Source organism: Haliotis rufescens, unplaced genomic scaffold (genome assembly GCF_023055435.1).
Source record: "Haliotis rufescens isolate VD_foot unplaced genomic scaffold, xgHalRufe1.0.p SCAF_2, whole genome shotgun sequence".
Lineage (NCBI taxonomy): Eukaryota > Metazoa > Mollusca > Gastropoda > Lepetellida > Haliotidae > Haliotis > Haliotis rufescens.
In genome coordinates this window covers 68,148,687-68,165,536 of record NW_025963890.1, presented here as the reverse complement: position 1 = coordinate 68,165,536, position 16,850 = coordinate 68,148,687, and the positions used below count along the sequence as shown (strand labels likewise).

At 39.7% G+C, this 16,850-nt stretch overlaps 1 protein-coding gene across 1 annotated transcript; it reads right to left on the bottom strand.

Annotated features, from left to right (window-relative positions):
- Positions 1-784: 784 nt before the first annotated feature.
- Positions 785-15,559, bottom strand: LOC124134514 (WD repeat-containing protein 18-like). Its single transcript, XM_048400451.1, has 11 exons — positions 15,412-15,559; positions 11,266-11,457; positions 10,130-10,240; positions 9,159-9,292; positions 7,838-7,985; positions 5,869-6,012; positions 5,391-5,464; positions 4,064-4,188; positions 2,482-2,654; positions 2,276-2,320; positions 785-938 (listed from the first exon to the last, which is right to left on the bottom strand). Exons 1-11 carry the CDS (start codon positions 15,427-15,429, stop codon positions 801-803), a joined length of 1,302 nt encoding a protein of 433 aa, XP_048256408.1. The 5' UTR covers positions 15,430-15,559; the 3' UTR covers positions 785-800.
- Positions 15,560-16,850: the final 1,291 nt, after the last annotated feature.

The following is a 16,850-nucleotide window of genomic DNA, read 5'->3' as shown; positions in this document are numbered from 1 at the left end:
TTTATACCAGAATCAACTTGGGGTGTTTATAGTGCTTCGTGTTCATCAAACTGGTTGACCTTGTTATTTAATAAAGTGATAACATAAATGTTGAAGTCTGTTACTGTTTGCTTGTATTGTTCTTGCTTTGGAAATCACTATAAGTCACCTGTTATGTTATGTTACACACAATTGGCAGAGAAATCACAATGTGTTTGTCTCAGTTGCAAAACTGTACCTGAACTGGCATACTTTATTGGTTATTTAACTCTTCACTCAGCAGTATTCTTTTTTCCAGTTATATCATGGCGGCCAGTAAATATTCAAGTCTGGTCAAGACAATCTAGTGATTGATATTGTGAGCATCGATCCACGTAATTGGGATCCAATGACATGCATCAACCAAGTCAGCGAGCCTGACCACCAGATTCCATTAGTAGCCTCTTACAACATGCATAGTCGCCTGTTACAGCAAGCATGGGTTGCTGAAGATCTATTTTACCCTGGATCTTCACAGGTCATACTGCCATCGGTGTATAGCGACAAGCTGTCAATTAAGTCACCGAGCCTGACCACCTAATACATGAGGAACCCAATTACAACCTGGGCTCCATTCCACGAAGTGATCTTAGCGCTATGATTGTCTATGTTAAAGTATGAGAGTTACGATCATCTTACCACTCAGATCACTTTGTGGAACTGGGCCCAGCATAGGCTACTGGGGACCTAGTCTAACCTGGAATCCCATGCTGTGAACTGGATTACAGTGTTTAGGAATACAGTGTTTATTGACAAACCCAGCAGGTTGTTGAAGATACAGTTTATTTAGTATTGAGTATATTATGTACAGCATACTGATACAGATCTTGGTTAGTGCCCTGCAGTCGGTCCAGGTCGCCCTGGAGGCGAACCACCTCCTCCTCCAGCTTGGCTTGGGTGTGGTCATCATGACTTGAACTCTACAGAAGAATGTTACATTTGTGTCAGTGTATGGCATCATCAAGAGTACATCTTCCTGAGGCAGGAGTTAACTGACTGCAAAAGTCCAGTTTCCACCCTTGTCGAACTAGGCTGGAATTTCTGGGCTCGATCGTTAGTCTACCAGTGGCTATTATGAGTTATGTCCCTTCTATTTCTCTCATAAATAAATAAACAAACAAAACCTCTCATATCACTTGCATTTGCTTCAAATAAAATGGCAACAACAGTCAAGACGATCTGATTGATAATAAAGATCTATATTGTAATAAAACAGGTCTTACTTCGCAACATACATCAAATCTGCACAGCAGTTTACAAACCGGATGTCAATTTCGTCATATGATTCTGATTGGACTATGCGTAACAGGTTAGTCCAGCCAAAATATAACTCCATAATTCCAGCCTAGCTTGGCAAGGGTGGAAAGAGGACTTTTACAGTTAGTTAACTCGCTTGCCTCGGGAAGATGTCAAGAGTACTGCATCAATAACAAGACAGGGTACACAGAATGGTATTCAAACATTGTATGTGAGTAATGGTTGTCAGGTTTGTGTCAGACAGACGCACCAACTGCTGGGCTGTTCAAGTTCCTCTAAAATACTTTGACATATGATGGACATATTATTTACGAGAATCTTCAGAGTCCAGCATGTATGAATGCTTAAGAGGGGCGTAATGATTGATGAACCTACTGATACATTGCAATAGGCGAGATAAAATGGGGTCGAATATTGCATTAAAGTTTATAGCGCTATAGCTCTCTGTGAGCTGAGACCAATGCTGATTACATAGCACTATCCCAGCGAGATGCCATGCCTCAGTTTAACATGGATATCCCACTCACAGTAAACTGACCCCAAGCCGACCAGTCCTTGTATCCCCTTAATGCCGAGAGCCAGGCAATAAAACGACAAGAACAATCTTTTGATGTCTTTTGGTATGACAGAACGAGGGATCGAACCACCAACTTCCTCTCTCCGTGCAGAACTGCCATGACAATGATATATTTCATAGACACTTGTAATGCACATGGTGCTAAGCATATTAAAGGACAGTGAAGAACCATGCCATTGGACAGCAGTGTCAGTGAGTATGGTTTTACGCCGCTTTTAGCAATAGTCCAGGAATATCATGGCGGGGGACACCAGAAATGGGCTTCACACATTGTACCCATGTCGGGAATCGAACCCGGGTCTTCGGCATGATGAGCGAACGCTTTAACCACTAGGCTACCCGACCGCCCCCATTGGACAGCAAACACATGCTGACAAGACAAGTACACAGGTACCTGAAATGCTGATCAAGAAATATACTCACTTTCTTCATTTCATCACACGCAGGATGAGCAGTGTTCTGATTCAACTGAAACAGTCACCAAACAATTAGCAACTTCGAGCCTTGATAACATAGTCCATCAACATGCAATTCAAAACAATTACAACAAACAAAACTTACTTAACTGACAACATTATGTACAAACAACTGAAGACAAATTAACCATGCCAACAAAGGAAATACCCTACCTGATGTGTTTCATGTAGCCAGACATCAAACACTTGTGACTTGTCGGAGACAGTATCGTCAGCTTGTGTGGACACCAGGTGGCGCTTGAAGTGCTGAAGGGGAAGCTGCGGCCTGCTGTCGGGCAGCGCCACCCCACGGGGTGTTTGTGTCAGGAACACATTCGTGATCACATCTTGGAAACACAGAGAGGAGGCATTAGATTTGTGCGCACAGAGAATGACAAGGGAATGAATATTGGAAAAATAATGTGACCTGATTGCTTGAAATGTTGTTACGGGATTCCGCAGTCTGGATATCATATTGACTTTTCACTGCGTATGAATAATTTTCTTGATGAAAAGTCCAAAATGTGATAAACCATGATAAACATGGCATTCACCATGGCAACATTAATACTGCATCCATAAATATTCAGAAAATTTCCAGACAACTTTTGGGCAGCATTTTGCAAACATGGCAGATTTAGTTGTCATTAAAATTTGTGATGGCATCCATTGTATCACTACGTCATTGTATTCCTGAGGGACATGTAGAGCTGACAGCTTTCAAGTTCCTTTAAAAAAAACATAGTGCCATAGAAAACAACATTTAATTGTTAATGTAACATAACATTGTCACTAAGCATTGTGTGTTTTCAGACTTGGTTGCATATGATGGTGTTAATGAATATTTGATGCACATTATTTTAATTTCCTTACTGATAGATGCAGCAGCAGTTATACATGTATCACAACTATATTGAAACTGTTTTTGATCAAAATTCTCAGGGCACCAGAAAATATTTATAGTTATCCAGAGTTTGAGGTGAGGTGAGGTGAAATGAGGTTTAACGTCACATTCAAGAGTATTGAACTTATACAGCAACAAGCATGCACGTGTATGTGTGTGGCTGCTTGTACTAGTCTGGACTGATGCCGTTTTTATAGTACTAGCTCACTGAGATACCATGCCGCAGTTTAACACGAATACCCCACTCAGACACACTCCGAGCCGACCAGTTTAGCCCCTGAATGCCAGGCAGGGTAACAAGAAATACCATCTTTTAACGTCTTTTGGTATGACATGGAAGGGTGATCAAACCCCCGACCTTCCGCTTTCCGGCAGACACTCTACCACTAGTCCTCAGGTCTCCCGAGTATACAACAGAAATCTGTTGGCACTTTCAAATGACCAATCGAATAATCAACATCCAGTTTGTAAGGTTCACTGTAGATGACCAGTATTTCAGTTATATCACGGCCTACCAGCTTAATGTGGGATGAGAGCTCAAGGTGGCACAGATGGCATATGTTTACCACCTTGATGGAGTGAGTGAGTATGGTTTTACACGGCTTTTAGCAATATTCCAGCAACATAACAGCGGGGTCCACCTGAAATGGGCTGCACACATTGAACCCATGTGGGGAATTGAACCCGGGTCTTCGGCATGATAGGCGAACGCTTTAACCACGAGGCAACCCCACCGCTTCGATGGAGCCCATGGGCATGTGTATGCCTGACAAGTATGAACATCAGGGTGAATCTTGGTTTGGAATCCCCAAACTTCTAAATCACATACAAGCTGTTGATCACAGAGCTTACCTTTATGAGCTAAGGTTCGGACACACTGACCGCTGAATACGTCCCATATCCTCACCGACGCGTCATGTGACCCGGAAACTAGCCGTGTTCCATCCATGGACACAGATAAACACGTAACTTGTTTCCTTAAAAGACAACAAAAACCAGGTGAACATTCCTTACATGTCCCATCTAGATCGATGCTCATGATGTCAATCACTAGATTGTCTGGTCCAGACTCGATTACTTACAGACCGCATCATATAGCTGGAATAGTGCTGAGTGCAGCATTAAACAACAAACAAACAAACAAATCTACAGGTCATACAGAGATCATTATTTATAATGCTCAACATTATTTCTGTTGTGATGACTGCTATCCTTCATGATTGTGTCACTGATGCAGCAATATCTAAGAGTGAGTGAGTGAGTATTTTTTTACGCCAATTTTAGCAATATTCCAGCAATATCATATGAGAAACGGACTTCACAAAAATGGAGCACAGGTCCTGTAGCTCACCTGATCTTAAGAGAATATTGGCAACATTTGATCATAAAGTCATCATTAAAGGCTAAATATGAATATGCTAAACTAACAGGAGTTTTGTTACAAGAAACAATCAGAACCAGACTATCGAGTGATTAACATTATTAGCATCAACTTCTACTCAGTTGGGATACGATGACATGTATTAATCAAGTCCGCAAGCCTGACCACCTAATCCTATTAGTCGCGTCTAATAACAAGCATAGTCGCCTCTTATGACAAGCATGGGTGGCTGAAGACAAATTCTAACCCAGAATCTTCATGGGACAACATTCTAACATACCTACAAAATTTCTAATACAGCATATATGTTCAATATAGCAAATAGCACCACTGGCAGCAAGTGAATCTGGTCACTTCTGCTTCACCATCTTCCCGAGGCAAGAGAGCTAACTGTCTCCAGTTTCCACCCTTGCCGAACTAAGCTGGAATTCCTGGGCTCGATCGTAGCGCCACCAGTGAAAAGATTTGGAAAATATCTGTTGACAATGAGTTAGCGGTGCACATGCTTTGCAAATCCTGCAGTCGACCGAAATCTGCATGACACTTTACGAACCAGATTTCGATTTCGGTGCGCGATTTTGATTGGACTATGCATAAACTCGTTAGTCCAGCAAAAATGTAACTCCATAATACCAGCCTAGTTCAGCAAGGGTGGAAACTGGACTTTTATAGTCAGTTAACTCACTTGCCTCGGGAAGATGCTACTTCACATGCTGAGCAATACATCTTGAATTGTTTTGCAATAATCATACAAATTAGCTAATATCTTATCTCTGGAGGTTGCTGTAAAATACGTACAGATGGCCTTTGAACATGGTGACACCTTCATGGCTTGTAGTGTCTGTTGATATGTGTCGTTCTGTTTTCACTGGCTGAAAATTTAAACATAAGCTCTCAAATGACAAAGCCTGTTTGAATTACAGTCAGTTTGACTGGTATGTGTTTGTGCTGTTCCGCCTACTGTTGTGCCCCCTCCGTTCAAAATGTTAACTTGTACACATAACAACATGATAGTTTAAACAACTTTTTCCAGTGATGGGAATAAAAATAACAAGCAGCAGATATTGTTGGGTACAGGGTATTCATTGACATGTACCATATTGGCATCTAAAAGACTATTCGCGATTTTGAGTTATTTTGCAATTCATTGGAAAATGGACTGTAGATGAGTTTTTCACTCATTTACAAATTATAACAAACCATGCAAGTTTCAAGGTTATCAATATTCTCTGTAGTGATATTTTTCAAACACATCAAGAATCTAAGATTTCCCTACCTGTGTAAACATAGCCACACTATGTATGTTGCCGTTACTGTCTCCGGCAAACACTCGCAACTCCATGTTGTCCATGGCAACTGCAGTTATACAGGAGTCGAACACCAGCGTACAGAGTAGTTCCCCAGAGCACAGGTCCCACAACTACAAACAGAAACAGTCTCCTCAATAGTTGGCAACACAAGTATCATCTCTTAGAGAAATACTTGGCCATATGCAAATTAAAGATAGATAGATTTGTCTGCAGATTTGAGCTTAATTTTCTAAAACAAAATGGATTAAATAGAAAACATAGAAATAATTTGTTTACTTTTACAAAATTGAAGCTTTAATCATGTTCATGTTAAACATAAAAAGACAGTTACAGTGAGCATGAATCTTGGCAGCAGAATACAAAAATGTATTTTCAGGGTAAAAATATCATTTATACCTAACCTGACTCATACTGATTGCTTATCTCATCTCATTTCTGAAAAGGTAGTGGAATATTCCTATGCTGTGTTCCCGGAGAACAGAGAAAACATCTCACCCGAATGCACCCTGTCCAGCACAGACGCAATGGAAACACATGACCTAGCTAGCTGACTCGTCACTCTCTCATTTACTAACTTAACGGTCCGAAACACATCAGGGGAGATCGGGGACGGTTGGGAGGGTACTTGTATGCGTATTAGTCAGGATAAGCACAAATGATATTTTTACCTCCAAAAATACATATTTTGCCTAATCCTGACTCATACTATTCATACTGGCTCATTTAAATAGGTCCCGCCACAGACATTCGACTTGGTTGTCCACCAGAAGAGGTGTTTCTTCAGCCGTTGTCAAAGTCTAAGTCTTAGTTCCTGAAGGTCAAGAAGCGTTTTAGGAACCTCGGAATGGGGCGTAGATGCAGTCTCTTATCTTCAACGCTTGGGCAGAAGACAGCAAGCCTAATGTCACTTGCCACTGGTCATGTTGGTTGAATGAAATCTGTTTGTGAATAGCTTTTTATTTTGATCCACCAACTTCTGGTACTTGAATACAAGTCTGCTGTGTCCGATCCCTAGGAACTTGAGATCCCCTGATGGTTGAAGATCTGACTTCTGATAGATGATTAACCAGCCTAGATGAGTTAACAATTTCAGAGTGAAATTCGGTTGAAGTTTGAGTAGTTCTACTAATTTGAGATTGAATTCCCCTGTCCAGATATAAGGCAGAACAGATTCCCCTGTTGTATAGAGAGGGCACAACTGGTACAGTTGCCTTGGTACAGGAAACGTAGGTATTTCCTGGAGGCTGGGTGAATGGGGATTTGAACATGATAAAGGTAAGCTTGATGCTTACGAGATGATCTTGGAGAGACTCCCCATTTCTTTGCCTTCCAGGGATTGTCCCCCCACTGATACCTGTTGTATAAGGCATTCTGTATCATGTATGTATTCTATTGTATTATGATGTAGTTGTTTACGTAGAGGGTGGCGTGGGGTGCGGTGCAGTGCATTCGGGTGGGGTGGGGTGGGGTGGGCTGGGATGGGGTGTTGGTTTTAGGTAAAGGATGCCAGAGGAAAGGAGTGCCTTTTGTGAAATTGCTATGTCTATATCTATTGTCAGATGATTTCTCACTGTAGAAGTAGAATAATTGTACAGACTCTATCAAGGAATGTGCACATGCATCTTGAATTCTCTGGACAACTTCTTCAGCTGGTTTACGGGACGTACTCCATCCCTGAATCACCTCAGGCCACCAATAACTCAAAGGCGCCCGGACCAGACAAACCAATGGTTGATGGTATGAGCAGCAATCAATACGATTAGAAAATGATACCACACGGAGAGACAACATATTTCTGTTGGTCACAATACGTTTCTAATGTGTGATCTCATTGTCATTGATCTCATTCCCTTAGCTACTCTACACCAAAGCTCCAAAGCAAACATAATCTTGGCGTCCCCTGCCACAGTGCAGCATAAAACCACCCTCCTTTACCTTGCACGTATTGTCCCTGGAAGAGGAGATAACTCTGGCTCTTCTTCCTCCACACCCAACATGGAGGTCAGTGACAGGAAGTGAGTGCCCAGACCACACATGTCTCGGCTCTGGGCGGTTCTGGGAATACGGTGAGATGGACACTAACCTGAAATAGAAGATAGCTACGCAATAAATCACACAGAACAATAAAGAGCAAAGTGTGGTTTATTTCACGATAAAAACATTTTTCTATCATGACGTCATTTCTAGAGATTTGAACATGCGCTTGCAACTTGATGAGGTCGTATATTGGATGAAGCTGGGCAGATATGCCTGAATGATCGCATCCAAAAGCGGGAGAGATATGACATTCGGTATTGGGAGAAAAGGTACAGGTAATTGACGTAAGGATTGTGAGAATATGCGGGAAATATCCATCTGTGCATAAAATGGACTTGTGAGACATTGCCGAGGTTGGACTCTATTGAGGGAGTCATCATTTTTTTAAATACGGGTAAATATTTTAAAAGCTTGTACACTTTATCATCATCCTTAAAGAGGCTGTACATAATGTTGATATCTCATATCGTAAGAAATAAATTACTCTTGGTCATTGCTTTTCGTACCAAAAAAATGCTGTGCCCTCATGGTTTATTCTCCCTGCAGTGTTTTATTGTACGAGAAAAAACTCACCCTTGTTGTTTATTTCTTAAATATCATGTACATTTGTAAAGCCCTAATTCTAATCTCTAATGCTAAAATGACATAGACAATCATTACCCTAGCAAATATCTCTTGGTACATTCAAATGCATTTTCAGCTCCCTACGAAGGATGTAACTCAAACTGCCTGATAGGCACGTGATTGTTCTGCATTCACATTTTCATTTCATCCTACCAGGTACCCAGTTATTGCTGAGTAAACAATGACATATCCCACATGTGTATTTTGAACAAAGCCACTGCCTAAGAAGACATCAGGATCATAAACTACATAGTGTTTCAGTGTGATACAGGACAGAAGCCATAGAGATTCTAAGGAATTAAGCTTGTCAAGCATGGTCACCTATCAGATTATAGTCCAGGAGAATTCAATGCCCCATTCACATTTAATCACGTTTTTCAACCAATCAGAATTCAGCACGCACACCCAGTCCTTTTACAATCGATCAAATTTAAGGGACACCAGAAATGGACTTTGCACATTGTGCCCATGTGGTGTGTATGGTGAGTCAAACCTGCATGACAAGTTTTGTCTGGATGACAAAACATCTCTTGGACCAGACTACAACGTGTACAAGAGAAATTGATAACCATAACAAGCAGAATGTGGGACATACCTAACTAGAGACCACGCGATCACAAGATTGTCTTCTCCTCCAGAAACAAAATGGCTGCCATCATCTGTGAACTTGATGCAGTTAATGTTCTGATAGTGCCGGCTGACAACTGCTAATAGGTTCCCATTACACACCTGCAATGAAATCATAGCAATATAAATTTAACATCATTCCAGATATGACACAAGCTTTTGATCCATTTACAGCATCACTATGAAAAAATGCCCTGTGTATTTCAACATGAAGTGTGTAGTTTCAGTGCAACATATCTTTATGAAGTAAGCAAAATAAATAAATAAAAAAATTTAAAAAATAAATAAATAAATAAAAAATAAATAAAAAATAAATAAATAAATAAATAAATAAATAAATAAATAAATAAATTTGTTTGAATTATTCAAAACATCTCACATACAAACATGTCGGTTAGATATATTTCTTGTAGCAGTATGACGAGGGGTACATGGGGTTTTATGCGTCGCTCGTTACGTTTTATACCACAAGCCGGAGGCACGTGACATAGCGCAAGCTAACGTCAGTTCAATTGAACAGCTGTTTTCTATCAATTTTGAAATTGTTTGAATTATTTTACAATGTTATATTAAATCATGTTGGTAGGATATATTCGTTGTAGAAGGATCACAAGGGGTACATGGGGTTTATGCATCCCACATTGAGTTTTATACCACGAGCTGGAGCCAGAGTGGTATAAAACCTGACGGATGCATAAAACCCAATGTACCCCTCGTGATCCTGCTGCAACTTATATTGTCCAGTTTTCCTCACTTGTATATATCACATACATACATTTACATATGTTCACACTGTAACGCCTTTAGTATACCCTAGGGCATGGAATGGTGCAGATATGAATATTTATTGTTACATATTCTGCCTGGAATTCCACTAGGAGTTTCTAGAAAAAGCAGCATTGAAATGTTACATGAACGAATGACTGAGACACTCCCTACCTGCCACACATGTATTTTGTCTGCGATTCCTGCCACACAGTAGCTCCCATCAGGTGACACGTCAAGGGAGGTCACTCTACCCGGACATACTATCCGCATCTGTGATTGGTTCTGTAAGTGTCAATGAGTCAGTGAGTGAGTGAGTGGAGTGGGTTTAACACAGCTGTAGATCATATTTCCACAATATCATGTTACTGGAAGTTATATGTGAATCTTCCCAAGGCAAGGGAGCTAGCTGACTGTGAAAGTCCAGGTTCCACCATTGACAACCCAGGCTGGAATTTCTGGGCTCAATTGTAGCGCCACCAGTGACAATGACAGGTTATATTCTTTCTGTGTCCCTCCTATTGACCAATTTAGATGCCACTTCTCATATCACTTGCAAATGCTTAAAACAAATGGTGGTGATAAGTCAAGATGATCAGATTGATAATCAAGATCTATATTGTAATACAACTTGTCTTACATGAGCACCTTGATTAGAAACATGAAAGGATTTGGAAAATATCTGTTGACGACGAGTGGGCGGTACACATTCTTTACAAATTCGGTAATCAACCGAAATCTGCACGGCAGTTGATGAACCAAATGTCGATTTTGTTACATGATTTTCATTGGACTATGCATAGACGTGTTAGTCCAGCCAAAATATACCTCCATAATTCCAGCATAGTTCGGCAAGGGTGGAAACTGGACTTTTAAAGTCAGTAAACTCCCTTGCCTCGGGAAGATACTTAATGTGTGAGGAAAGCATTCAGTGTAGGTTGTTATGTTGATTTAGGTTTTTACCACAAGCACGGGTACGTTATGGACAAGCTGAGGATCATAATCAGGAGGGTCTGAAATTTGATCTTACAATCATAGGATCCTGGTACTCCTAAGGGATGCAACTGTTAGCAGAGTCTATTGTGGCACCTGAGATGACTGGGCCACCGATTGATGGGGCAAATGTAAACATGATCTTGCACCAGTTACAAGCAGCTGACAAGACACAAGTAACCATGGCAACAATAAGCTGTAACTACTGTAACAATCAGACAACAAGCACCTTTCATAGTCAGCGAACAAGATACCTGTAACAACACGTCTGTAATCATGGTAATAATCTGCTAACAAGACATTTTCCATCCACTGACCCTCTTTTGTAGACTCCATACATTTAACAATGGCTTAGTTGGGTTGGCACCGATCAGATAATCCTGTCCCAGAATGGAGAGAGTTCGTTGACTGGTGCTGCCACCTTTGTACGTGGTGAGACTGCTTCCTGTCTCCAGGTCCCATACACAGGCATTCCACAGCTGACCCGACGCATCACTGCTGACTAGTACCTGTGACCATGGTGACAGGAAATATCACAACAGACATATTGTATGTTTATATAACTGCTGGCTAGTACCTGTGACAGGAAATATCACAACATATTGTGTGTCTATATAACTGCTGACTAGTACCTGTGACAGGAAATATCACAACAGACATATTGTGTGTTTATATAACTGCTGACTAGTACCTGTGACAGGAAATATCACAACAGACATATTGTATGTTTATATAACTGCTGTCTAGTACCTGTGACAGGAAATATCACAACAGACATATTGTGTGTTTATATAACTGCTGGCTAGTACCTGTGACAGGAAATATCACAACAGACATATTGTATGTTTATATAACTGCTGACTAGTACCTGTGACAGGAAATATCACAACAGACATATTGTATGTTTATATAACTGCTGGCTAGTACCTGTGACAGGAAATATCACAACAGACATATTGTGTGTTTATATAACTGCTGTCTAGTACCTGTGACAGGAAATATCACAACAGACATATTGTGTGTTTATATAACTGCTGGCTAGTACCTGTGACAGGAAATATCACAACAGACATATTGTATGTTTATATAACTGCTGACTAGTACCTGTGACAGGAAATATCACAACAGACATATTGTGTGTTTATATAACTGCTGTCTAGTACCTGTGACAGGAAATATCACAACAGACATATTGTGTGTTTATATAACTGCTGTCTAGTACCTGTGACAGGAAATATCACAACAGACATATTGTGTGTCTATATCACTGCTGCCTAGTACCTGTGACAGGAAATATCACAACAGACATATTGTGTGTTTATAATACTGCTGACTAGTACCTGTGACTAGAAATATCACAACAGACATATTGTGTGTCTATATAACTGCTGACTAGTACCTGTGACAGGAAATATCACAACAGACATATTGTGTGTTTATATAACTGCTGTCTAGTACCTGTGACAGGAAATATCACAACAGACATATTGTGTGTTTATATAACTGCTGGCTAGTACCTGTGACAGGAAATATCACAACAGACATATTGTATGTTTATATAACTGCTGACTAGTACCTGTGACAGGAAATATCACAACAGACATATTGTGTGTTTATATAACTGCTGTCTAGTACCTGTGACAGGAAATATCACAACAGACATATTGTGTGTTTATATAACTGCTGTCTAGTACCTGTGACAGGAAATATCACAACAGACATATTGTGTGTTTATATAACTGCTGGCTAGTACCTGTGACAGGAAATATCACAACAGACATATTGTGTGTTTATATAACTGCTGACTAGTACCTGTGACAGGAAATATCACAACAGACATATTGTGTGTTTATATAACTGCTGTCTAGTACCTGTGACAGGAAATATCACAACAGACATATTGTGTGTCTATATCACTGCTGCCTAGTACCTGTGACAGGAAATATCACAACAGACATATTGTGTGTTTATAATACTGCTGACTAGTACCTGTGACTAGAAATATCACAACAGACATATTGTGTGTCTATATAACTGCTGACTAGTACCTGTGACAGGAAATATCACAACAGACATATTGTGTGTTTATAATACTGCTGACTAGTACCTGTGACAGGAAATATCACAACAGACATATTGTGTGTTTATAATACTGCTGACTAGTACCTGTGACAGGAAATATCACAACAGACATATTGTGTGTTTATATAACTGCTGACTAGTACCTGTGACAGGAAATATCACAACAGACATATTGTGTGTTTATATAACTGCTGACTAGTACCTGTGACAGGAAATATCACAACAGACATATTGTGTGTTTATATAACTGCTGGCTAGTACCTGTGACAGGAAATATCACAACAGACATATTGTATGTTTATATAACTGCTGGCTAGTACCTGTGACAGGAAATATCACAACAGACATATTGTGTGTTTATATAACTGCTGGCTAGTACCTGTGACAGGAAATATCACAACAGACATATTGTGTGTTTATATAACTGCTGGCTCAATCAGACTACATTTGGCTAAGTAAGGATAAGATATTGAGGTTGGTGGTGAGGGCTTTGACTTTGTCCCACTGGATGCTGTGACTTGGATTGCATTCAGTGAGACAAAGTTAAAGCCCTCACCACCAACCTCAAAGAATTCAAAATCAGAAAACTACAAGAAGCCCTTAACATCCAAAAGCCCCATCCATTACTTGACTATTCACTAAGGGAAAAGAATTCTTTTAATTAAGAGAGTGAGCACCAAACTGTATTCATACAATGTATGGATCTCTCTCTATGAAGGTTCATACTCCAATGAATTCAAACAAAGTGAATGTAAAGATTATAATTTTATATATCCCTATTTGGTACCTTGAAAAAGTTGTCAAAGTGCATGTGTGGTGAGATGTTTCATCATTGGTGAACTGGATGCTCATTCAAAGATAATCATAAAGATGTGTCGAATAGATGCGAAAGTAAAAAGTTGGAGGATGGACTGTACAAGATTAAAGTTTCAAAAACAACAGTTCTGTATATACTCATGCTAAGGAATTCCCAGGGTTTTTCCCCCAAATGTGGAAGTAGCCTGTTAGTGTATAGGTCATTTCAAGAATACTGTCTCCTGAAAAATGTATGAACATCAAAATGTGTCGTTTATACGCTTTAAAGGTAAACAACACTCCACCTTTGATAGCATTGAAATATGGACTGCTTTTTCTTTTTGGTTTCAAAATTTGCTTATTACGGACTGTAATTTCCACTTGTGTGACTTGTGTTCAACGCTCTTCTCACTGCACAGTCACAAGCGACATCAAAGAATGTGAAGTGATTAACGAGGTGTCAACGCGACTTCAAAGGGTGACGCTATCGGTCAACATCATATTATGCACAGTAAAAAACTACAACATATCCTTCAGCAAATTAAGGTTAATGAACAGGTTATAATAAATTTGGTAAAACAAATGTGAAAACTGGGATAAATTATCACTAGACATGATGATTTACAATTTAAACTGCATTTTCTGTTATGCTAGGCATTGTTTTATACGCAGAAATTATGCGCCTTGTGTATTTTCCATAAACTAATTGTGAGCAACGTAGACAGCCGGGTAGAAGCCAGTCATTTAGAGGTCATGTGACAAGCTCCTTGTTCAGTGTAAAAGTTGTATGTCAAGTAACCTTTACATAAAAAAGATATTCTGATCACTATGCATGTAAATTATCATAAGTAGAAATCTAGTACCGGTATAGTCTTTATTCATTAGGTATTGTAGGCCACATGCCCAAACATCATCTTTTTCCTGCTAAAGGGGATCAGTTCGCATAATAATAAGTGTAAAATTATGTAAATACAGTAAACCATGGTTATAATGAACTACGGTTATTGCAAACAAAATAAATGGTCCCTTTGAGTTCGTTATAACCATAGTTTACTGTATTTACATAATTTTACACGTATTATAATGCGAACTGATCACCTTTAGCAGGAAAAGGAATAGATCACTTCCTGAATGTTCTTATGATGAAGTTGTTTTTTTATGAAATCGACATAAATTATAACAGCAAAAACCTCCTAGACTTGTGATCGAGTAGTAATATTTTCAATATTGTTCAACAGTTAAAAAACTGGTGAAAATTAGAGTGCCACTAGCCTTGATTGGTCATTTAACGTTACAGCTACAGAAACTTGCAAATGACAATATTGACATTTGCAAGTATTAAATCCATGTTTGAAACATCTTAATCATGTTAGCAATGTACCACAACCGGCATGCCATGGCCGAGATGTCACTCTTGTGTGGGGACATACAACAAACAGTAGCAGTCACCGTCAAAGTCGGTGAAATACGCTGACAACAGCCGCATATTCAATCAAATGTCTACGAGTAAATTACACTGACATAATTTGCCTAACGTCAGCCACATAACCGGTCTCATTTCAAGAAAATACTGGAAAAGCATGTACCTCTATGGGCGCAGCCATATTGAAAATAAGCACCACCTGTAAGCAAACGCAAGCTCCTTCACAGCGCGTGACACCTTCGTTACACTCTCGGTATAGAGAGCTCCGCGAACGGACTATCGCTGTGATGAGCTTGAAGCAAACGGGACAAAGAAAGATAACTCTGGCATAGATATGATAGCCGAGCACGGCCGATCGCGTCATCCAGTGTTGGATTCGGTGTTCCGATGGAAGATTGAAATAAAAACTCTCTTGAATTTTTGTTGTTGCTAGAATCAAGACACATGTATACGTTCAATCCAGTCAGTGTTGACATATATTATCATTAACATATCATATTCCCGAACTGATGTAGGTTCGTTTGTTGTTTAACGCCGCACTCAGCAAATAGTCTAGCTATATGACGACGGTCTGTAAAAAATCGTGTCTGGACCAGACTATCCAGTGATTGACATCATAAACATCGATCCACTCAATTGGGATACGATGACATGCATTAATCAAGTCAGCGATCCTGACCACCCGATCCCGTTAGTCGCCTCTTACGACAATTTTTAAGCATAGTCGCCTTTAGGCAAACATGGGTTGCTGAAGACCTATTCTACCCCGGATCTTCACGGATCTCCTACCAGGTACCCACTGCATGGCTGCCACTAGTATGAGCTATTTCTTGTTGACAGCTAGCATATTCAATTATACGAATGAATGAATACATTTTAATTCACAATTTAGTGTCTGAACACGAAAGAAAATTTTTTTTCTCTCTAAAATGTATCCATTTTTATTTGTATTTTCTTTACCGTGATTCTGTTTGCAACATCTCCAGTCCATCCTAGTTCACAGTCTGAAATATCACAGTATATTCGCTTTATCCAACTCAGCAGTATTTAAGCTATATGACGACAGTCTGTAAATAACCCAGTCTTGACCAGAACATTCTGTGATTGACATCATGAGCATCGATCCACGTAATTGGGATCCAATGACATGCATAAACCAAGTCAGCGAGTCTGACCACCCGATCCAGTTAGTCGCCTCTTACGACAAGCATAGTAGCCTCTTACGGCAAGCATTGGTTGCCGAAGACCAATTTAACCCGGGTCTTCGGGGGTATTCTATTAGGAGAGTAAGTATTTATTTCTTTGTTAAAATGCTTTCACATGTTTCCTTGACCGTTGCATTTTATTTCATATATTTGCAAAGACACGCGAAGCAGTGGTCGCACCCCCGTATGGGCAATTAAATCCTAAAAAAATATCTCTCGTGTATAATACGCAGAGACTTTTCTTCAGTCTCATTTCAGTCTGTCATGATCCGTCATCGGAAATAGCATAACAAATCCGAATTGAATTACTCATGTTAATCCTGTTGTTACACTATCTGGTAATAAAATGTGTTCTCTGTATATCTGACATTATGTTTGTCATCTATTTTATTAATTT